The sequence below is a fragment of the Canis lupus genome, chromosome 7 (genome assembly GCF_003254725.2).
Source record: "Canis lupus dingo isolate Sandy chromosome 7, ASM325472v2, whole genome shotgun sequence".
NCBI lineage: Eukaryota > Metazoa > Chordata > Mammalia > Carnivora > Canidae > Canis > Canis lupus.
In genome coordinates, this window is record NC_064249.1 from 41,025,737 (window position 1) to 41,049,116 (window position 23,380).

The following is a 23,380-nucleotide window of genomic DNA, read 5'->3' on the forward strand; positions in this document are numbered from 1 at the left end:
TCGTGGCAACCCTGTTATTCCCATTATTCCCATTTTACAGATGAGACAACGAAGATTCAGAGATATTGAATGACATGCCCAGTGATACAGTGGTAACTGCTGGTGGTAGAGGTAGGGTCCAAGCAGCTTGATCTAGAGTCTGCACTCTAAACCATTACTGCACTGCCCCCTTCCCAAGTGCGGAAATATGTAATTAAAGTGCTGTCGCTGCTGACTTCATTCTGAAGAGATGTGAGAGTAAAATAGTGACACAGATATACCCCACTGCGTGCTCCCCAGAATGCATAAGACAACCACATGAGGGCTATCTCCAGGAAAGTGGAGCCAAAGACCTACTCCATCTCATTGCTGCCTTTCACACTTCTAGAGTTTTCTTCCAGGGAAATGCCTTCAAAACTAATCTAGGAAGGGCACATGAATTGAGCCCCTGCTGAGTTTCAGATGCTTATAGAAATCGTCCTATCCTATGACATGTTTTCACCCTCACATTATAGATGAGGAAATTGACTAGCACAGGGAAGTCATTTCCTAAGATAATATAGCTATTAAATGGTAGAGCCAGTGACAGTTGATACGGGGTTGGCCCGACCAAATGGCAGTATTCCCATGGCAGATGCTGCTACTTGTCCCTCAAAATCCATTCTCCTCTCTTCCTTTGGCAGCAGAACCCCTGATTTATCTGGTCACGTGGCTGCCTAGTTTAACACTACACTTTCCAGTCTCCCTTGCAGCAGCTGCACATACATGTGATTACACGCTGACCAATGAGGTCTGAGCAAAGATGACGTGCCATGTCCTGCCTTTTAGAAAACGTGTTTTCCAGCACTTCCTCTTTTTCTTCCCCTGGCTGGGAGGAAGGTGCTCTGGCGCAGCCGGGCAGCCATTTTAGGCCAGGGCATGGGAATCCCGTGTGGAGGACTGCAGAGCGGCCCTCATACTTCCCAGCTCCGAGCTCTGAGCTCCAAGAAGCCACCACATTGGCTGGGGCTGCTTTCTTTCTTTCTTTTTTTTTAAACATTTTATTGGGGGATCCCTGGGTGGCTCAGTGGTTTAGCGCCTGCCTTTGGCCCAGGGCGCGATCCTGGAGTCCTGGGATCAAGTCCCGTGTCAGGCTCCTGGCATCGAGCCTGCTTCTCCCTCCTCCTGTGTCTCTGCCTCTCTCTCTCTCTCTCTCTGTCTATCATAAATAATAAATAAATATTTTTTTAAAAAAAACATTTATTTATTTATTCATGAGAGACACAGAGAGAAAGGCAGAGATACAGGCAGAGGGAGAAGCAGGCTCCCTGCAGGGAGCCTGATGTGGGACTCGATCCTGGGTTTCCAGGATCAGGCCCTGGGCCAAAGGCAGGCAGTAAACCACTGAGCCACCCAGGGATCCCCTGGGGCTGCTTTCATAAGAGAGGAACAAAGTTGTCTCGGCTTACAGGCACGGTTACATTGGGCTTTGTTACAGTAGGTGAACCTGCATCCAAATCAAGACATCTTGAACCCCTGACAGGATTCCAAGGAAGGTGAGCAGTTGTGTCCCCAGCTGCTAGCTCCATGCTGAGCCCACAGTAGGTCCTCTACAGATATTTCAATGAATCCTCAAAATCTCATGGTGAGGTAAAGTAGTTCACAGTGTCGTAGAAGCCCTCCCCTCGGACAGGACTAGGAATGAATTATTTTATTTCAACTTAAAACAAAAAAGTAGGAGCAGCCCAGATGGCTCAGCGGTTTAGCGCCGCCTTCAGCCCAGGGCGTGATTCTGGAGACCCGGGATCGAGTCCCACGTCAGGCTCCCTGCATGGAGCCTGCTTCTCCCTCTGCCTGTGTCTCTGCCTCTCTCTCTCTCTGTGTCTCTCATGAATCAATAAATAAAATCTTAAAAAAAAGAAAAAAGTACATTCATTTGCCATCTGTCCAAGTGTGGCCAGGGTCTTCTCTTTGAGGACGGGCCCATGATTGGAGCTCCCCATCCTTCCTCCATAAACCTCTTTACAGATTGCCTATAATTTCCAGTCTGCTTCCTTAAGCTGGAACAACTGATGGCATGTTTGGAGCAATCTGAATGCAAAATTCATCTAGATTTTTACTATTTTGCCCCAAGATGTTATCATTGTCTTGCTCACATCTAATTCAATAGTAGTTTTTGAATTGACTTACCTTAATCAAGACCTCTAAGGATTCAACTTCGTTTTCATACAAACAGTGCTTGTTTTCACACTTAGGTCATCAATTTATATAATATTTAATTAAAGCACAAAGTACACTTACATATGGCATAAGCACATTTGTTACCAACACAATCAACTCTTGGTGAACATTAGCGTAAGTAGGGGATAGCAGAACCACACAGCATTCTAGAGGGTGCTCACTGTGCAGGTTTGAATCCCGGCTTCCCCATTCACTAGCTGTGTGGCCTGGGAGGAAAGTCATTAACCTTTGTGCTGTCTTTGCCTCATCTGTGAAAGGGGGTCATCTGCTGCGAGGACTGCAGGAGAAAACATGCGTGAAGCACTCAGAGCAGGGTGTGGTGTGTGCTGAGTGATAATCATGCCTTACAAAACATGGTGGCCACTGACAGCAGCGGTCCCAATGGGCCTGAGGCATTGCCTCCCCCACCCACAAGGAAGTGGAGAAAGTGGAGCACATCGGTGGGTTAAGATGCATCCTCTGTAGTATTAGATCCTCATTTCCCCTTCAAGAAGATGGAGGTCAGGAGACAGTTCACAATGGCAAAATGTCCTGACTACTATGTCACAGCCAAGCTGACAAGAGCCTTCGCAATCAAGAGGTTTGGATCAGGAAGGAAAAAAGGGGAAATTCACTGTCCACTTTTCCTTTTTCTTTTGCCCATTGAGTCTGAAACTCCCAACAAGGAGCAAACTGCACACCTTGGCACCCAGACTGCAAAGGCCCTGTTCAGCCTACACAGGAGCCCACTGTTTGGCGATGTTACATCACCTGCCCTTAGAGCACTGAACAACCAGGAAAAGGCTTGGTCCTGGAAACCCCTAATGTTTGTGCGTCAGGGAGGTACCAAGGAGGCCACGTTCACGGTCAGCTGAGTGGGGTCATATGATGGCACAGAAGCCAGACTCGGTGGGTCTCCTCTGAGGGTTCCCACTGGGGGTCTCCCTGGACCAGCTGGATGACCTGCAGGAGGCAGAGAGGGGCTTGCCAGTGGGGCTGGCTGGGGAAAGAGCAGAGGGCAGCTTCCCTGGCCCTTATGTCAGGTGCTGGGCCCCAGGGCAAGAGGGGGAGGCCTGAGCGTTCACCCCAACCCTCAACTGTGTTGAGGTCAGCAGGATTCTCCCTCTCTGGGAGGCATCCAGTCAGGCTGCACAGGAGACCGGGGACACCCCAGACTTCTAGAACTGGGTGAGTGCTGTTCTGATTGCTCAAGGCTAAAGACAAACAGGCTCCAAGCACCAGATCCCCCAGGCACTGGGCCAAACTTCCTCCCAGTTTTTTTTTTTCTTTAAAGATTTTATTTATTCATGAGAGACACACAGAGAGAGAAGCAGAGACACACAGGCAGAGGGAGAAGCAGGCTCCATGCAGGGAGCCCGACGCGGGACTCGATCCCGGGTCTCCAGGATCACACCCTGGGCTGAAGGCGGCGCTTAAGCCGCTGAGCCACCCGGGCTGCCCCCAGTTAGTTGTTTTTTTTTTTTTTTTTTTTTAAGATTTTATTTATTTATTCATGAGAGACACGAAGAGAGAGAGGCAGAGACATAGACAAAGGGAGAAGCAGGCTCCATGCAGGGAGCTCGATGTGGGACACAATCCCGGGACTCCAGGATCACACCCTGGGCCAAAGGCAGGCGCTAAACTGCTGAGCCACCCAGGGATCCCCCCTCCTCCCAGTTTGAATGGTGATCATGTTCCCTTAAAAGCATCTGAAGCCACAACCCCCCACCCCTTTTATCTATCTCCAGGCCTCCTCTGCTTCCCCAGGAACCCACCTGTTGGCTTGGGGGCCATTGGGCACCAGAGTGCCAGGCTGCTCCATTCGGAGGGGGCGTTGGCCTCCAAGTGGGAGATGGGCCCTGGGTCCTAGACCTGGGTGGGGAGGGACAGGCACATTTGTCACAGGCCTCTCTGCACCGAGAACATGGGGGAAAGAGAAAGCTTTGGGAGAAGAGCAAGGGTGGTGGGTGTTGGGATGGGTGCACTGGTCACTGACTCAGAGGGAGCACCAGAGACTACACTCTGTACAGGGCAGGTGTTCAGAGCAAGCCTGGGGGACTCCCTGCTGCTTTGGGGAGAACACTAGACAACATCAAGTAGCCAAGAGCTCTGCCCCAGATGGCAAAGCCTTTGAGGAAAGAGGCTGGTAAACAGTGAACTAGGGCAAGAAAATCACCCCATACTTGGCATGGAGTAGGCTTTCAATGAAACTTGGTACTCTAATTGCAAAGTTCTAGAGGCTGGGAAAGCCACGGAAGCCAGGAGGCAGAGGTGACTGTGGGAGGGTTTGGGGAAACTGGCCAGGGCCTGGAGACATGACCTGGGCAGGGGAGAGGGTCGTTGGGCCTAAGCGGCTGTTGGGATCCTGGCTGTCCAGGAACCGAAGGGGCTGGGACAGGGAAAGTGCTCCCATTTTCAGAGAGAAGATGCCCAGCTGGGGATGGCCTTCTCCCACTCACACTCCAGTCTCTGTGCCCAAGATGTCACAGGGACATCCGCCGGCTGCTGGTCTTCTCTCTCCTCCTGGCTCTCCTCGTACGCTTCTTCTTCCCACCTACCCCAAGACCTGGAGGGACAGAGAGCAGGGGGGAGAGCAGAACCTAGGACAGGTCCCCTCCTCTGTGGGGTGCCTGCAGGTCCCAACCCCCCCCCCCCACCAGGCAGTTGCACACCTCCAGTGTACCTCCTCCCCTACGCTGGAGCTCTGGCCCCACCCCACTTACCTGTGCCACACTTCCGCTCTGCCCCTTCCCACCCCAGCTGGGGGCCCGGCCACCCCACCTGGAGCCTGGGGTCTCCCTGGAGCCGAAGTCTGGGAATGGTGGGGAGCAAAGGAACCAGTGAGGGGTGTATCCATGGGCATATGTTCCCTCCACAGGCCATGCCCCACAGAGACAGACATGTTACAGACTGGGTGTGCCACCCAGCTAATTGTAGAAACCCACGGAGAGATCTGCACTAGCGACTCTCAAATTAGAATCAGGTTCTGGGACCATCAGGCCTGGCTGGAGCCTGGTCTCCACCCCACCCTGCCTGGGGCCTCTGGTGGCAAAGTCACAGAAAGCTGGTGGCCGCCTTCAGATGGACCCCAGCTCTTCTACCCCCCCACCCATCCAGTCTTCTGCCTGGACTAGACTAATTTAATTTTGCTTGCAAATTATAAATAGAGTATCCTGGTCTTTAAGAGAAGACATAAACCTCATTAAATAAACAGAATAAATATTAAGGTATAATTTAAATTCCTGGGTGGGAGGTTGGTTCCCTGAGATATCTCAAGGTGAGGAGAAATTGGACCTGCTGAGAGGCTAGGAGACAGAGAGAGGGTTGTGGGGAGCCAGAGAGGAAGAGGTGGAGACCCACACAAAGAAGCACCCACCCAGGATGGCCTGGGAGGGGACCCTCCCTGGAGCACTGCCCCCACCCTGTGGCCTTTTGTGGAACTGCAGCCAAGGACTTAAGGGTTTCCACCTCCTCCAGGTAGGGCTCAGCGTCCTTTTCTTTTTTTTTTTTTTTTAAGATTAAGATTTTATTTATTTATTCATAGACACACACAGAGAGAGGTAGAGACACAGGGAGAGGGAGAAGCAGGCTCCATGCAGGGAGCCCGATGTGGGACTTGATCCCGGGTCTCCAGGATCACACCCCAGGCTGCAGGCGGAGCCAAATCGCTGTACCACCCGGGCTGACCTAGGGCTCAGCGTCCTTGATTGCATCCCTTGGCTTCAAGTGCTTGGCTAGTTACCACTCAGGCAAGGAGCTGGCACAGCCTAGTCCTGGGAGACGTGCCACAATCCCCCGGCCCCCTTCCCACCTCCCCGGTGTCCTTGGAAAAGTGATATAGGTGTCCCCTCTGTGGGCTTCAGGGCAGAGTAACACACAGGGGTTCTCCGGTGCCGCATCTCTGCGGATGTGAGCTGTTTACCACCACTCCTTCTCTGGTCACCTCTCCCCACCCCCAGCTCCTCGTCTCAGGTGTCACCTCACCAGGCTGTAGGTCGGGACAGGCCCCGCCTGGGCCAAGTGGGTTCTCATGGCATCTGCCAGCTTGGCCACCAGCCGATCCCGCACAGAGTCTGGCTCCTTCTGGAGAGTGGGTAGAGAATGGGGGATGGGAATGCCTGGGCTAAGAGCTCCTCTGGGGATTGGAGAAGCAAGAGACTGGAGAGGGGGAGGGAAGGCGGCTTTGTCTTCTCTCTACCCCACCCCCGGGCTCTTGCAGCACCCTGCTACTGCCAGCCCAGAACTGTGGACAGAGACCAAGGCCTCCTCACAACAGTGCCCTGGGACCTAGCCCACGGTGTGCCCGATACATGTTTGCTGAGTGGAAGGATGGCAAGAAGACAGAAGGCAGGACTGTCAGCAGAGGAGGCTTCCTGGAGGCACAGCAGGAAGAGTGGGGTTCTGGGGTGGGTGGTCCTACCTGACTCCGGGCCAGTGCTTCCTTATAGTACCACAAGGCCTGGTTGTGCTGCCCCAGCCTGGCTGCTGCGGCCCCCAGCCCCTCACAGGCCTGCCACTGCCCCTTCGTGTCCCCTGGGGAAGAGAGCCCAGGAGGTCCTCTCATGGGTCCCTGCATCACCAGCCCTCCCTTCCAGCCATACCCCCATCGGCACCCAGGGACCCTCAGCCTGGGCCCTTGCCACACCACCTGCTAACGCCTCACCAGTATCCCGGGCAGCCTGTAGGGCATGCAGGTAGTTGTCTCTGGCTGCTCTGTGGTTCCCCAGCTGACTCAGTGCAAATGCCAGGCTGCCGAAGCTGCGGCCCTGCTCCTGCCGCTGCCCCACGGAGCCTGATGACAGAGCCGGCCCCATCATAAGAGGGGTTTTTGGCTGCAACCAGGGGTGGCTCCCAGGAGTCCCGGTGCTCAGCCGTGGCACACCTCCAGGTGTACCACAGACACCTCCACTCTCAATAGCCTCTCTTCAGGCCTGAGTGCATGTGTCCCTCCCTGCCCTGCCCCGCCCCTCACTAGTATGAGCCATGCAACAACCCTGCCAGGCAGGCAAAGCAGGTGTCAATAGTTCTCCTCTTACCTGTGTGGAAACTGAAGCTCAGAAAGCCACAATGAATGTCAAGTCACACAAGCATTTGGTGGGAGGAGGCGCTGGCCTCACTTCAGGCCTCCTCTTCCTGCTGGGGCTCTTCCAGCTGCCCACTGCTGCCTCCCCAATCCCAGGCCTCAGCCTCTGAGCCCTCAACCCCCTGTCCCGCCTACCTACCCAATCTCCCACATTCCCAGCCCTTACCCCCTGCTTCGGGACTTCCTGGTCCCATGCCCGTCCCTAAAGGTCTGTCCACTCTTGGGCCTTGAGCCCCGGCTGGAGCCTTCTCTTAGTCCGGATCCCCTGCTCCGGGCCCTGGTACCCACCATGCAGGTCAGCTGCCTTCCGGTGAACATCCCGGGCTTCCTGATAGTTGCCAAGGGCGCTGTGGGCTGCTCCGAGGTTTGTCAGCACCATGGCCTCCTCTCCTGGCCCCCGGCACAGGGGCAGAGCCCGCAGGAAGGCCTCAGCTGCTAGCGAGAACAGCTGGAGCTGGGAGTAGCTCAGGCCCAGGTCGTTATAGAGCTGCCCTGAGGGTGTGGCCAGGGGCACAGATAGCCAGGTCAGATGCTGCTGAAGCTGTATTGTACGGCCCCCTGTCCCACTCTCCCAGGGTCCTCCAGCCCCCTACCCTGTATGCACCCCACCTCTCTGTATCTCCTGGTCTGAATGTCCCCAGACCCCACACCTCCTCTGCCCAAGGGCCTCACCCAGCAGTCCCTGCTCAGGACTCCTCTCAGCAAGCCTCTGGCTCTCCTCCAGCACCTGTACTACGTCACCCACCCCGTGTTGCCCACTCTTCAGCATACAAGCTGCTGCAGCCCCCAATGCCAGGGCTGCATCCTGGGGCTGCCCTGCTTGGACGTAGGCCTGGCTTGCTTCCTGCAGACAGTGGGCTGCTAGTGCAGGCTGTCCCAGAGCCCGGTAGCAGGCTCCCATTTTTGCTTGGGCCTGCCCCTGGTCACCTAATGGGTGGTAGTGACCCAGGGCCCTGTGGTACCAGGCCAAAGCTTGGGGCAGCTTGCCCAGGGTCTGGTAGGCCAAAGCCACGTTGAAACATTGGTCCCCATGACCCCTGCCCTGCGCCTTCTCTTCAGGTCGGGCTCGCAGGAGCAGCTTGAGGCCTCTGGCTGGGTCCCCTGTCTCCACATAGGCGGCCCCTAGGTTGAAGGCACAGGCCCGGAGAACAGAGGTGTCCTGAGTTTGTGGGGCCTCAGAGGCCAGGATGAAGGCCCTCTGGAAGCTGGTCAAGGCTTCATGGTTCCGGCCAGCCAGTAGGGCTCCATGGCCAGCCCTGGTGAGGGCTTGGATGCTGGCCTCTTGCTGTGGCCACTTTTGCTTCTTCTTTTTCTTCTTGGAGGTTGAGGGTTCAGGCTCTTGGGGGACATCTTCAGGGTTGGAGAAAGACATAATGCTAACAGTGGGGAGCAGAGGGGTCAGTGTGTCACCCTTGGCTTCCTCCAAAGCAGGATCCCTGTGGAGTAATTCAGCCCTACCCCTGCCCTGCTGTGATCTCTGCCATCTGACTCTATGTCATGGATCCTGCTGGGCGCCATATCAACCCTTACTCCAGTGTTCTGACTCATTCTCAGTCTTTTGGGAACCAGGTCAAGGAACAGCTCCCAGAGAGCTTCCTCCCTCAACCATCTGTGTCTTTCTGGGCTCCCAGAATGCCTCACACCCGTGTCCTTTATAGCACTTGTCATGCCAGGCTGAAATTGCTGACTTTCTTGTCTATCTCTACTAGATTTGGAGGAGTATGAGGGTCTGGCACATAGTAGGTCCTCCATAAATGTTCATCGAATGAGATGGGCACAATAATGCGAATGTACCTAATGCCACTGAGCGGTGCACTTAGAAATGGCTTAACAAGGAGTGCCTGGGTGGCTCAGAGGTTGAGCATCTGCCTTTGGCTCAGGTCGTGTGATTCTGAGGTCCTGGGATCAAGTCTCATGTCAGGCTCCATGCAGGGAGCCTGCTTCTCCCTCTGCCTATATCTCTGCCTCTCTCTGTGTGTCTCTCATGAATGAATAAATATTTTTTAAAAATGGCTTAACAAGGTAAAAGTCATGTTATATGTATGTTACCATGATACAAAAAAAATCCTCATTAGGATGCCCGGGTGGCTCAGAGGTTGAGCGTCTGCCTTTGGCTCAGGGTGTGATTCTGGGGTCCTGGGAGTGAGTCCCACATTGGGCTCCCCATAGGAAGCCTGCTTTTCCCTCTGCCTATGTCTCTGCTTCTCTCATGAAAAAATAAATAAAATCTTTTAACTAACTAAATAAAATAAAAAATTTAACCCCCCCCCCCAAAAAAAAAATCCTCATTGAAGGAATAAACAAATAGACAGGTGAACAGAGCACATGCAGGGCCTCACCCCCATCACCTCCTTCACACTGTTCTCCCATGGACACCCATCCGCTCACAATCTGGGCACTCCTGCGCCTGATCTCAAGGTGTAGATCAAGTGGGCTCAGCAGACACCTGGTGAGCGCCTGCTGCATACCAGGGGCCCGCAGGGCACTAGGGATACTAAGCTGGGCAGGCTATTGAATTGGCAAGGATTTGGCTTTCAGGAAGGAGGATGCTGCCTTTCATTCACTGCCCACTCCCTATCTCAGGAGACCTCTTTCCCCATAGCTGGCCAGTCTGGTCTCACCAGCACCTGCTCTGGTCTCAAATATGCTTCCCTCAGCAGTATGTATTTCCTATAAGGGTCTCTCCCCTAGGAAGGCAAAGCCTCTTCCTGATTTCTCCTCCCAGGAGATGGGGGAAGGGGTGGCAGACTCAGGCCTGGTCTCTCAGCACCTCCTCTTTTCTTTGTCCTTCCCCCTGTTTTTTTTTTTTTTTTTTAAGATTTATTTATTTATTCATTCAGAGAGAGCGAGAGAGAGGCAGAGACACAGGCAGAGGGAGAAGCAGGCTCCATGCAGGGAGCCCGATGTGGGACCCGATGTGGGACTCGATGTGGGACTCGATGTGGGACTCGATGTGGGACTCGATCCCGGGTCTCCAGGATCATACCCCGGGCTGCAGGCGGCGCTAAACCGCTGCGCCACAGGGGCTGCCCCTTCCCCCTGTTTTTTAGAAGAGGCAGGCAGAGGTGATTGTCTTTTTAAATAAATTTCCCTTGCAAGTAGGAATACCAGGAATCCTGCCTTCAAGGCCCTCCTTCCTGGGGCATTCTTGGCTACCCCCATCAGGCCTTGGGGCCCAGCCACGGGAAGACTTACCTCCCTCCATCTTCTCTGCTCTCTGAGGCTGGATTTCTGGAATGGTCCCTTTGGCTTGGGTTACCTGGCCAAGCTCTGAGCTCAAAGCCCTGGGGTTACCAGACAGTCAGGTACCGCCCTCCACTCCAGGGGGATTTTTTGATGGACAGCTCAGGTGCCCTATCATAGTGCTGAATCACTGATGGCGGCTGGGGGCACAGTTACCTGGATTCCATTGCCCTTCCAGCCCCACCATTCCCCACCTCATCCCTGCACACACCCCTCAAGTCCTGCACTGTGAGCAGGGAATCACAGCATGATGGCTTGTTACTAGTTACAACCTCAGGGATCGTCTCTCCCATACTCTCACTCTACGGAGGAGGGGAATCAGAAGCAAATGGGACTTGACTGAGGTCACAGAGCAGCCACCGAGCTGGGATCAGACCCCAGGTTTTCTGATTCCTGGCTAATTAGCCCAGGGTTCCTTCCACCGTACTATGATCACAAGCTGTAACAAGGACTGTCCTAGAAAGAACCCTTTCTCACACACACGCCCAGAGGCACATACCTACACACTGTGCTCCTGTGTGGTACATCTCACATTTGGGAATGGGGTTAAAGGTTGATGGTCAGGACAGCCTGGAGATCAGAAGAGTCTTTCTGCCCCTGAATCTTCTTCCCAAGCAGAGCTCCACGTTCTGCTTAATGAGAGGACAGCAGATCCCAGGACAGTGGGCACCTATTGTACTAACTCACCCAGGGTGGCCTGGAGCAGAAAGCCAATCTCCTCCTTTACCCTGGGGGAGAGGGAGCTCTCTTTTAAGTAGAGAGGCCTTTGCCAGAAACAAAGTTATAGGAAGTAGCAGGGCTTCCTTGCACTGGCTAGTGTGCCCGCACAGTGCTGGGTGCCACAGATGGGGCTTGTGTCCAAGGCAGGCTTTCTCAGCTGCCTGCAGCTCCTACCCACGGGCTGGCCTCCAGGATGCCACCACCATATGGCCAGGGCCAACACTCAGCTCAGTCCCTGGCCACTTGGTAGGCTTCCCTTCCGGGGAAAGGTTTGGGGAGGGTGCAGGGACTGAAACGACTCTCGCTGAGGTTCCAATGACCTCTCAATGGCTTGGTGATCATTTCTGAATGATTTGCTTGTTTGATTTCCACTTTATCTGACATATCCTTGCCACTGTCTCCTCACTTGGCTTACAGGATCCACTGTATCCTGGCTCTTTCTCTTCCTCTGACACTTCCTTCTCTGTCTCCTTTGCTGGGCCCTCTGTCTACCCCTTAAATGCAAATAGTTTCCAACCCTCTGCCCTTTGTTTTTTTCTTACTTTACATACACTTTCATGAACATTCCATCCACTCGTCTGATTTTCACACTACTGATCAGCCAATAATTTCTAAACATATGTCTCTAGACTTGGCTTTTGTCCAAGCGACATTCCTGTTTCCTGCTATCTGCCCATCCCCCATTCCCAGTGTTCACTGGTTCACCACCAACTAGTCCAAGAGCTAGAAACATGGGAGGCAGCCACGACCTCCCCTCCTCCAGCTTATTCCTACTCGTTCTACCTCTGAGACTTCTTCCCTGCATGCCCTCTCCTCTGCAGCATCCTAGCCACAGCCGTGGAGGTGGTGGTAGCACGTGGTGGTAGGGAACTCAAGCTTGAAGCTACACTATCTGAATTTGTGTCTTGGCTCCACCAGTTTAGCTGTGTGACATTTCTAAGCCTCATTTCCCTCATCACTATAATGAAGATAAAACAAGATGATGCTAAATATAGTACCAGCATACCATAGACACTCAGTGCATGTCATTGCTGTGTGTGGTATCTAACCCCAGCATGTGAGAAGTACATCTCTCCTCAGGCCCTGTTTCCAGTCCCTGTTGCACTGGGATGGAGAAGACAGTGTGAGTCAGTTTGGTTCACCCCCTCCCTTCTCCCAGGGTGGAGGCCAAGTTGGAGGGAGTATGGGATGCTACAACTTGAGAGGGAAGGCCCATTGAGTCCTTAGCCATCTACTTACTCTCCATCTGGCCCTCTCAGGCCCAGGAGCCCTTAACCCAAGGAGAAATGGGGGTAGCTCGTCCATGTACTTCCTTTCTAGCTGGGGTCGGGGTTTCTGTACATCAGGGCCTTGTTAGCAACTGTTCCTTGTCAGGTCTCAGGCCCATGGCCTTTCCAGAAAGCAGGGAGTGGGCTTCTATCACCAGCAGTCTAGATTCCCTCTACTTTCCTGCGTGGTGAGCAAAGGGGAGCCACTCTCTACAAACCCCACAACTCCCACAGTTTTGTCTCAGCCCTGCATCTCCTCTGTTCCTCGGAAGGTTTGGATGATTTCTGTGTTCTACCCCTCTGGTGCCTCCCCTGAGGCTATGAGCATAGGCTGCAGCTTGACTGGGGCACTGGTAGGAGGGAGGGAGGGCTAAAGGAGAAATACCAGGTGGGGGAAGCCCATTAGGTAATATAGCAAAACAAAATTTTAGGACAGGTGTCATTATAATTATTTTGACTAGTTCAGGCCTTACTAGCTCTCACCTGTGCTGCTGCCATACACTCTGGATTGGTCTCTGGCCCTAGTGTCACCTGGCTCCAAGCCCCTGCTGCAAAATGAATCTTTGTAAAATGTGAACCGGGACTCGACCTATATGTAAAGTGTTCTTGAGCTTGTGGCTGCTCCCCAGACCGCATCCTGCTCTTCAGCCTGCTGTCTGGCATTGCAGCTGCTGCCAGCGTGTCTCTAGAGGTGCTCTTCCCCCCTCTCCCTGTCCGAACTCTGTTCACCTACAGAACTGCACCAATTTTCGTTTCCTGGGCTCCCTCCTTGGTCACAAGTGCTGTTTGCGCTAAGATTCCTCTCTCCTTCAGGCTGATGAAGTCTTGTTCCCTTTCCAACAAACATCAGCTATCACCTCCACTAGAAAGTCCTCCTGTCCTTCGCTGCCCTTAACTTCATTACCGTAGTAACTTCATTGCTGTAGCGACCTCATTCCTCTGAATATCGCTGACCTCTCATGTATTTTGACTGTCACTCATTCCAGAATAGCAAGTTATATATAGGGCATCAACTATGCTGGTTTTTTAAGATATTTTATTTTTTAAGCAATCTCTACACCCAACGCGGGGCTTGAACCTACAACCCCTAGATCGAGAGTTGCGCGCTTTACCGACTAAGCCAGCCAGGCGCTCCTAACTATGGTAATTTCTCTCTGCATCCGCACCATCTAGTTCACGCAAGCTGGCCCGCAAGTTAGCGGGAGCCAAGAACGCTACAGGAGGCGCAGCGGAGTTCCTGAGAACACTAGGGCAAATGATGGAGGAGAGGGTAGAGGAGGATCCGTAGAGGAACAGCAGCCCACCGCCGCGCGGAGAGGGAGATGCCGCTCCCACTGTGCCGCAGCACCTCCTTCTCCGCACCTGGCGGCGTGCCTGCGCCTGCACCGTCTGGACTACACATCCCAGCTGCCCCCGCGGTTCGGGCCGGAAGTTCTGTCGGGCTGCTGCAACGACGAGGGCGGCGGCCCGGCGGCGGGAGATTCAAACCTGGAAGGAGGAGGAACATGGAGCCGCGGAGAGCGGGCGCGGGCTCGGCGCTGTGTGAGTGCAGAGGGGGCCACGGAGGGGGTCCAAGGAAGGGGGCGGGCCTGCGCGGCGCGGGGAGGGAGCCACCAGGGGCCGGGACTCCCGTCCGATGCCGCGGGGGAGACGGTGGCCCTCGAAGTGTGCCGGGGATGACCGGAAGTGACCGGCACGCTCCTCAGCCCTGTGTCGCAGCGCCAGCTCGCTGGGTCGGGGCCCGTCGTCTGCATTGGTAACAAGCCCTGCTGTGCTGCTGCCTCACCGCACGTAACCGTGCAGGTAGTCCGCGGACCACACTTGCAAAAACACTGTTTTGGAAAGACAGTGGGGTCAGGAGGATTGGACGGCAGAAAGGCTGCTGCTGCCTGACCTTCTGAACAAAGGCAAAATCTTCTTCCACCCCTTCCCCTTTCTTGCCATTAGGGCTCAAAAAAACAAAGTCCTTGTTCTCGGATCTGTTGAAGGAAAGTTAGTTCTAGACCTGTGAAGCGCAGGAAGATTTTTTTTAAAAATTAAAAAAAAATTTAAATAAGACTGTGTGGGGGACGCCTGGGTGGCTCAACGGTTGAGCGTCTGCCTTCAGGTCAGGGTGTGATGATGGGGTCTGGGATAGAGAGTCCCGTATCGGGTTTCCCGCGGGGAGCCTGCTTCTCCCTCTACCTGTGTCTCTGCCTCTCTCTGTGTGTCTCTCATGAGTAAATAAACAAAATCTTAAAAAAAAAAAACAAAAAGTGTGTGTGTAGGGAGGAAGCCCTGCCCGTCTCACACAGCCCTCAGTTCATAACTCCGAGGTGATGTCATTTGCTTACTGTTTATTTTCCATGCTTAGCAACCAACGGTTGTAGACGTTGCGTGTGTGTGTGTGTGTGTGTGTGTGAACTTGCTTAACTGCCAATTCCAACAAGCCCCGCCCCTGGTCCAAATCATGTTGCAGGATGTGCAATATAGGGAAATAAGGGAAAGAGTGGGATTAACATTACGTGTTGCCTCAAAGACAGACGTGTCTCTTTCCGAGCCCTCTGTTTATTCCTCATGTGTGTACATGTTCAGCTTTCTCTCCCCCCATCTGATTTTTTTAAAAGATTTTTTAATTTATTTATTCATGAGAGACACAGCAAGAGAGAGAGGCAGAGACACAGGCAGAGGGAGAAGCAGGCTCCATGCAGGGAGCCCAACGTGGGACTCCATCCCAGATCCTGGGATCACACCCCCGGCCAAAGGCTGAGCCACCCAGGCGTCCCCCCCCCCCAATCTGATTTTGTATTGTCTTCCAGAAGGCCACTCCAGAGGTGGGAGATGGGAGAAGGGGAGGTTGAAGGGAGGTGGAGGCTAAGGCGGAATAGTATGTTGACTCACCTAGGGGATTCCCCGCTCTCACGTTTGGGGTCAGCCTATTGTCTGCATTTTATTTAGTGTGAAGATTGTTTTCCTCCTCAGGTGACTTATACCAAAAAAAGTAAAGATATCCTTGTGATCTTGTAAGACTCTCTGTCCTACTTCATCCGAAGTGAGTGCCCTCCTTTTCTTTTCTTTTTTTTTTTTTTTTGGAGTGCCCTCCTTTTCCACATGGTTCTCTTTTTTTTTTTTTTTTTTTTTTTTAAGATTTTATGTATTCATTCATGAGAGACACAGAGAGAGAGGCAGAGACGTTGCGTGTGTGTGAACTTGCTTAACTGCCAATTCCAACAAGCCCCGCCCCTGGTCCAAATCATGTTGCAGGATGTGCAATATAGGGAAATAAGGGAAAGAGTGGGATTAACATTACGTGTTGCCTCAAAGACAGACGTTCTTTGCCTCTCCCTGGCAACAGGCAGAGGGAGAAGCAGGCTCCATGCAGGGAGCCTGACATGGGACTCATCCCTGGTCTCCAGGATCACGCCCTGGGCTGAATGTGGCGCTAAACCACTAAACCGCTGGGCCACTGGGGCTGCCCTCCACATGGTTCTCTTTGTTGAGCTGCCCCCTCCTGCTTCATTCTTTAAGATTTTACTGGTGGGAAGAACCCTTTGTCTCCTCTGCTGCTTGCATGTCTGTGGCTGTAATCACACTTGTCACTTCAGGTTGGAATTTGTCACTTACACGTTTTTCTTTTCTAATGCTAATCTGTAAGGATCCACTGGCCCAGGGCCTGACAGATAGAAGGTAGGGTACGAATGCATGGAGATTGGATGATGAGTCCCAGTTGGTCCTGTTAGCCCCAGCTTCTGGGAGGGTGCCTGAGGAGGATGACACGGGCCAGGTCTTGGAGAACACAGAGACTACGTTCCCAGCCACAGAAGGGTCTGGACGGACAGAAAGGAGGGGTCAGGAGATGGCTGGAGGGAAAAAGAAAGGAGCTCCCCGTGAAGGGGTCCTGACCAGGGCAGCTTTACGAGATGGGGGCCCAAGATTGGAGCAAGGGGTGTTAGGAAGAGGGGGACAGACGTATGAGTGGTCTCTGGGCAGAGCTGCCCAAGAAAGTCTGTTGAGAAGCACTTCAGCACTCTGGCCCTTTGTCTAACACTTTTCACCTTGACCCTCACTCCTCAGATGAACGCCTCACAGCTGAGGAAATGGATGAGCAGAGGCGGCAGAATGTGGCCTATCAGTACCTGTGCCGGTTGGAGGAGGCCAAGCGGTGAGCAGATGGCTGCCCCCTTCTGGTCCCCCTTTCCCACCCTGCCCACCCCAGGCACCTACCCCCTCACCAATACAAAAGGACAAGAGTCCATTCTTCTCTCTCTCTCTCTCTCTAAGACTTTGTTTTGTTAGAGCAGTTTTGGGTTCAACATCAGGAGGAAGACTGAGATTTCCCATGTAACCCCTGTGCCCACACATACACAGCCTCCACTGTCAGCATCTGCAGGAGTGGCGCATTTGTTACAACTGATGAATTCACCTTGACACATCGTCTCCCAAAGCCCATACTTGACCTTAGGGATCACTCTTGGTATCATGCACTCTGTGGGTTTGGACAAATGGCAAATGACACATATCCACCGTTAGAGTATCTTAGAGTGGTTTCATTGCCCTAAAAATCCTCTGCTCTGCCTCTTTGTCCTCCCATCTCACCCCTGGCAACCATTCCTTTTCTCCTGTCTCTAGAGTTTCTCCATAGTTGGACTCGTACAGCACAAGCCTTTTCAGACTGTCCTCTTTGACTTAGTAGTATGTGTTTGATGTTCCTCCAGGTCTTCTCGGGGCTTGACAGCTCATTTCTTTTTAGTGTTGAGTGATATTCCGTTGTCTGGATGGACCACAGTTTATTAATCCATCACCTACCGAAGGACATCTTGGTTGCTTCCAAGTTTTGGCAGTGAGGGATAAAGCTGCTATAAGCATTTATGTGCAGGTTTTGTATGGACATGTGTTTTATTTTATTTTTTTTAAGATTTTATTTATTTATTCATGAGAGACACACACAGAGAGAGGCAGAGACACAGGCAGAGGGGGAAGCAGGCTCCATGCAGGGAGCCCGACGTGGGACTCGATCCCAGGTCTCCAGGATCACACCCTGGGCCGAAGGCGGCGCTAAACTGCTGAGCTACCTGGGCTGCCTTGGACATGTGTTTTAACTCCTTTGGGTAAATACCAAGGAGCATGGTTGCTGATCATATGGTAGGAGTATGTTTAGTTTTGTGAGAAATCATTAACTTGTCTTCAACATGGCTGCACCATTTTGCATTCCCAGCAGCTGTGACTAAAAGCCTGTTGCTGCATTTCCTCTCAGCGTCGGGTACTGTCAGCGGCCCAGAGTTCGGTTGTTCTGATAGGTGTACAGTGATATCTCATTGCTCTAATTTGCATTTCCCTGATGACATATGATGTGGAGCATCTTTGCAGATGCTTAGTTCCCATTTGAGTGTCTTCTTTGGTGAGGTGTCTGTTAATGGGTATCTGTGGCCCATGTTTTAATCCATTGCTTTTTCTTTTATTGTTGAGTTTTAAGAGTTCTTTGTGTGTGTGTGTGTTTGTTTTAGTAATTTTTACGCCCAACGTGGGGCTCAAACTCACAACTCTGAAATCAAGAGTCACATGCTTCACTGACTGAGCCAGCCAGGCACCCCTTCCTTTTTTATTTCAGATACTAGTCTTATCAGATATGTGTTTTGCAAATATTTTCTCCTACAGTGTGTCTTGTCTTCTCATTCTCTTTTCTAGAGCAGTTTTTTTTTTTTTTTAAGATTTTATTTATTTTATTTTATTCATGAAAGACACACAGAGATAGAGAGAGGCAGAGACACAGGCAGAGGGAGAAGCAGGCTTCATGCCAGGAGCCGGATGTGGGACTCGATCCCGGGACTCCAGGATCGCGCCCTGGGCCGAAGGCAGGCGCTAAACCACTGAGCCACCCAGGGATCCCCCTAGAGCAGAAGTTTTTCATTTTAATTAAGTCCAGCTTATCAATTATTTCTTCCAATGACTGTGTCTTTGGTGTTGTGTCTAAAAAGTTATTGCCTAGGGTTGAGGTGGGGGATTATGGCCAGGGGCCCCTGGCTGGCTCAGGCTATGGAGCATGCAACTCTTGTTTTGTTTTGTTTTTTAGATTGTATTTATTTATTTGACATTGCACAGGCAGGGGGAGCAGCAGATGGAGAGGGAGAAGCAGGTTACCCACTGAGCAGGGGAGTGCCAACCAGGTGTACCAAGCATGCAACTCTTGATCTCGGGGTCATGGGTTCAAGCCTGATGTTGGGCATAGAGATTTTTTTTTTTTAAATAAACTTAAAGGGCAGTCTGGGTGGCTCAGTGGTTGAGCGCCACCTTCAGCCTGATCTTGGAGACCTGGAATTGAGTCCTGAGTCGGGCTTCCTGCCTATGTCTCTACCTCTCTCTCTGTGTGTCTCATGAATAAATAAACAAAATCTTAAACAAACAAACAAACAAACTTGAAAAAATAAAACAAAAGTCATTGCCACACTGAAGGTCACCTGGGTTTTCCCCTGTGTTCTCTTCTAGGAGTTTTACAGTTTGGCATCTTACATTTAAATTGATGATACAGGGATCCCTGGGTGGCGCAGCGGTTTGGCGCCTGCCTTTGGCCCAGGGCGCGATCCTGGAGACCCGGGATCGAATCCCACGTCGGGCTCCCGGTGCATGGAGCCTGCTTCTCCCTCTACCTGTGTCTCAGCCTCTCTCCTCTCTCTGTGTGACTATCATAAATAAATAAAAATTAAAAAAAAAAATTGATGATACATCTTGAGTTGATTTTTGTGAAGGGTGTAAAGTGTATGTCTGGATTTATTTCTTTTGCATGTAGATGTCCAGTTGTTCTACTGCCATTTGTTGAAGAGATGATCTCTGCTCCATTGGATTGCCTTTGCTCCTTTGTCGAAGATCAGCTGACTGTTGTTATGTGGATCTGTTTGTGGGCTCTCCATTCTGTTTGATACGTCTATCTGTTTTTTCACTGAGGCCATACTATCTTGATTACTGTGGCCAAGATGGGTGGTGTCAGTCCTCCAGCTTTGTTCTTTTCCTGCGATATGGTATTGACTATTCTGGATCTTTTGGCTCTCCATACAGACTTTAGAAACAGTACCTTTGATGTCCACAAAATAATTTGCTGGGAGTTTGTTTGAGATTTCACTGAATCCGTAGACCCAGTTGAGATGAACTAACATCTTGGCAGTATGGAGCCTTCCCATCCACGAGTGTGGGTTATCTTTCCATTTTTTTCTTTTTTTTTTAAAGTATTTGGAACCCAGTCACAAGTCTGTTTTTTTTTTTTTTTTAAGATTTTATTTATTCATGAGAGACACAGAGAGAGAGAGAGAGAGAGAGAGGCAGAGACACAGGCAGAGGGAGAAGCAGGCTCCATGCAAGGAGCCTGATGTGGGACTCAATCCCGGGTCTCTAGGATCATACCTTGTAGCACTAAACCATTGTGCCACCGGGGCTGCCCTATCTTTCCATTTAGTTTGGTTTTCCTTTGATCTTATTCATTAGGGTTTCATAGTTTTCCTCAGAGGTCTTGTATATGTTTTGTTGGATTCATACCTAAGTGTTTCATTTTTGGGGAGCTAACAGAAACAGTATTGTGTTTAATTTCAAATCCTAAATTCTTCACTGCAGTATATTGGACAGCAACTGACTTGTATAGTAACCTTATGTCCCATGGCCTTGTGTGGTCACTTGTTAGGTCCCCGAGGCTGTGTCACCTTCTTTCAGATTTTCCACATAGACGGTCATGCCATCTGTGAGTAAAGGCAAAACCACATCCTTTTATCCCCCTACACACTTCAGTGTCTGTCTCTAAATGTATGGACATTTGCTCACATAATAACCACGATGCCATTTTAATACCCAGAGAAGTTATCCATTAATCCTTGGAAAATCAACACCAAGCCATTTTCAAATTTTCCTGATTGTCTGAAAAAATAACCTGTTTTTCAGTTGGCTTATTCAAATAAGGATCTAAAAAAGCTCACATGTTATGTTTGGTTGCTGTGTCTCTTGAATCTTCTTCAATCCAGAATAGCCCACTCCCCTTTCCAGTTCTTTATGTCATAACTGGGTGAAGAAACTGGCTCATCTGCCCTGCATTCTGGATTTGTCTGTTTGCTTTCTTGTGTCAAACAGTTTGTTTCTCTGTACCCCATGTTTCCTGCAAAGGGACGTTGGCTCTAAAGGCAGCATAAAATGCTTAGTTCTTTCCTCCTTTTTAAAAAATTTTTTAAAAAGATTTTATCTATCCATCCATGAGAGACACAGAGAGAGAGAGAGAGAGAGAGAGAGGCAGAGACACAGGCAGAGAGAGAAGCAGGTTCCACGTAGGGAGCCCGATGCGGGACTCGATCCCAGGACTCCAGGATCACACCCCAGGCCAAAGGCAGGCGTTCAACCGCTGAGCCACCCAGACGTCCCTAGTTCTTTCCTCTTTTTTTTTTTTTTTAAGATTTTTGTTTATTTATTCATGAGAGACACAGAGAGAGAAAGGCATTGACACGGGCAGAGAGAGAAGCAGTCTCCATGTAGGGAGCCTGATATGGGACTAGATCCTGGGTCTCCGGGATCACGACCTGAGCTGAAGGCAGACACTTAACTGCTGAGCCACCCAGGCGTCCCTAGTTCTTTCCTCTTAATCAATAGTATATTTTTAATGTTCTCTAGAAAAGCAGATCACATGGGTAGACAGGAAATCAGTGGGGAAGTTTGGAGAACCCCTCTGAAGACCCTGATGCTCTCTCACACCACCATATTAACAATAGGCTTCCTGGGTCTACTCCCAGTGTGTTCACACTTGTTAGCTCAAGCAGCCCCTGCCACTGCCTCCTTGGTGGGGGTGCAGCCCACGCTGTCTTCAGTGTGCAGGTCACACAACAAGGCTCTGAGGGGTGAGGTGGAGGACATGGTGTGCAAGGCAGGTCTTCTAGTTCTGTGGCCTTTCTGTCCTTTTGTGCTGCTGCCAACAACCCACAACCTCTATCGTCATCAAAGCTGGTTTAGGGCTGTGTAGGTCATTCAGACAGATGTTACCCTCTAGGCCTGGGTTCTCAGAAAACACGCAAAATGAGAGAAGTGAGCAGATTTGGTATGGTGGGATAGGTGTGCCAACCAGACTGAGGCAGGGTCTAGCATGCAACAGGTAAGGGCCTCTCCAAAGCGGCACCAGTTCAGGATCTGTCAGGGGATTTTCAGGGGTGGGCAGGGGCTGAGGACTGGCCATTCCAGTGTTTGGGGCAGCTTGGGATCAGGTGGGGACAGCCAGACGGGCAGAGAGGGGAGTGGAGAGTAGGGCAGGAGCTGAGGCAAGACTTGAAGGCCCCTCTCTGCCCAGGGAGGGGCGGGTGACAGGCACTCTCCTGCTCTTGCACTTTCAGCTGGATGGAAGCCTGCCTGAAGGAGGAGCTTCCTTCCCCGGTGGAGCTGGAGGAGAGCCTCCGGAACGGAGTATTGCTGGCCAAGCTGGGCCACTGTTTTGCACCTGCTGTGGTTCCCTTGAAGAAGATCTATGATGCGGAGCAGTTGCGGTATCAGGTAGGGAAGGGAGAGTTCTACCTTCCAGCTGCTTCTTCCCAAACTTCCCCTTCTCCCCAAAGCTGTGAGAGCAGGGTGACCACATAATTTATTGTCCAAGCCTGGACATGTTTGAGGATGAAAGGGGGTGCTAGCAATACCTGCACGGGGCCCACAGGAGTGGTGGGTGTCCCCCAGCCGGACACTGTGTGCTGTCTTTAGCAGCAAGGGACTCCTGCTAGGTGGGCCCTGAGATGCCCCTGAAGGACACTTCTAAGCAGACTTTTCTGTCCACGTGGACACTCAGAGGCTTGTGGCCTTGCCACCCTGATGGTACCCCTGGGCCCGCTGCCCCTTCCCTGTGCTGGACCAACCCAGCCTGTCTCTTCCTGTGTCACCTCCAAACTCCTCTTTACTAGGAAGCCTCCCTGGATTGTTAATCCCACCTTCTCAGATGTCCTGCTGTGTCAGTCATTCCTGGTGGTTTCTGTCTGTGTTTCTCTGGCCTGAGGGGCTAGGGGACAGAATATGGGAAACCAGGGTCCTCTGGCTCCCACCGCCTTCAAACCTCTGAGCTGTGCTCTAGGCTCTGCCCACAGGGAACCCCAAGAACTGTGGAAATAGATTCTTATCTCTTTCCTTCCCTTTCAGGCAACCGGCTTGCACTTCCGGCACACCGACAATATCAACTTTTGGCTGTCGGCAATAGCCCATGTTGGCCTGCCTTCGGTAACACTGGGCCTCAAGATTGGGGTTCATCTTTACTCTCCACCAGCACCTCACCCCTACATGCACACTTTGTCTCTCTGGCGCCCTCTGCCCCCACCATGTGTCTCTTAAACTAGCTTTATTGGAGGATTTTGATTGCAGATGCCCATCTCTCAACCATGCTCCTTGGCTCTGCCTCTCCTTCCTGTGGATGAGGGATGTGGAGGGAGGAGGAGGCTCCCTGACCTAAGCTGTGTTGTTCCCATTAGTGAGCCCCCATGTGGTGCAGGAGATGGACTCATATTAGCCAGCCTTCTTCCCACCAGAGTTTCATGGCATGAAGCAAGGGCATGCCATAGCCTGCATCCCTCAGTGGTGGACTCAGAAGCCTAGGCTCAAGGCCCCTGCTGGACACCTGTTGCATGTTCTCTCACTCTTTAGACCTCGTGTTTCTTGGTTCTAAAATGGGCATGGTGACCCCTGCCCTATCTGCCTGGTAAGGTTGTCAGAAGGACCAGATGATCTGCACAGTTCTCCTTTGTGCATTGTAAAGAGCAGTACAAGTTAAGGCATGATAGGACTCTACAGGGTTTCTTCCAGGGAACTGTGAGACTAGGGGGCGGCAGTAAAGAAAGTCTTGGTGGGAGGCAGGAGCAATAGAGGCCATCTGTCCTCAGTGAGACTGGAACACCATTAAGTCTCTAGATTTGGTCCTTCT

The 23,380-nt window shown here is 51.7% G+C and overlaps 2 protein-coding genes across 10 annotated transcripts in view; one reads left to right on the forward strand and one right to left on the reverse strand.

Annotated features, from left to right (window-relative positions):
• Nucleotides 1-2,217: 2,217 nt before the first annotated feature.
• On the reverse strand, nt 2,218-10,830 carry TTC24 (tetratricopeptide repeat domain 24). 2 transcript variants are annotated; one of them, XM_035719049.2, is made up of 10 exons: nt 10,457-10,830; nt 7,934-8,611; nt 7,550-7,753; nt 6,842-6,970; nt 6,599-6,711; nt 6,163-6,261; nt 4,902-4,990; nt 4,638-4,744; nt 3,954-4,050; nt 2,218-3,141 (listed from the first exon to the last, which is right to left on the reverse strand). In XM_035719049.2, the coding sequence occupies exons 1-10, from the start codon at nt 10,464-10,466 to the stop codon at nt 3,060-3,062; spliced, it is 1,608 nt and encodes a 535-aa protein (XP_035574942.2). In that variant the 5' UTR covers nt 10,467-10,830; the 3' UTR covers nt 2,218-3,059. The 2 variants fall into 2 exon arrangements, with proteins under 2 accessions (XP_035574942.2, XP_025286605.3); XM_025430820.3 differs by having other exon boundaries at nt 7,934-8,637; nt 10,457-10,829.
• Nucleotides 10,831-13,799: 2,969 nt separating this feature from the next.
• The window catches only part of IQGAP3 (IQ motif containing GTPase activating protein 3), a 38,192-nt gene continuing 28,611 nt past the window's right edge, over nt 13,800-23,380 (forward strand). For 5 of the 8 annotated variants that reach the window (XM_049112534.1, XM_049112533.1, XM_049112532.1 and 2 more), the window contains exons 1-4: nt 13,800-14,034; nt 16,546-16,633; nt 21,819-21,975; nt 22,606-22,683. In XM_049112534.1, coding sequence (XP_048968491.1) covers nt 13,815-14,034; nt 16,546-16,633; nt 21,819-21,975; nt 22,606-22,683 — 543 coding nt within the window. In that variant the 5' untranslated portion in view covers nt 13,800-13,814. Of the gene's footprint in view, nt 14,035-14,143; nt 14,296-16,126; nt 16,159-16,545; nt 16,634-21,818; nt 21,976-22,605; nt 22,684-23,380 lie in introns of those variants that run through there. The other 3 variants (XM_049112537.1, XM_049112536.1, XM_049112538.1) reach the window with 3 other exon arrangements.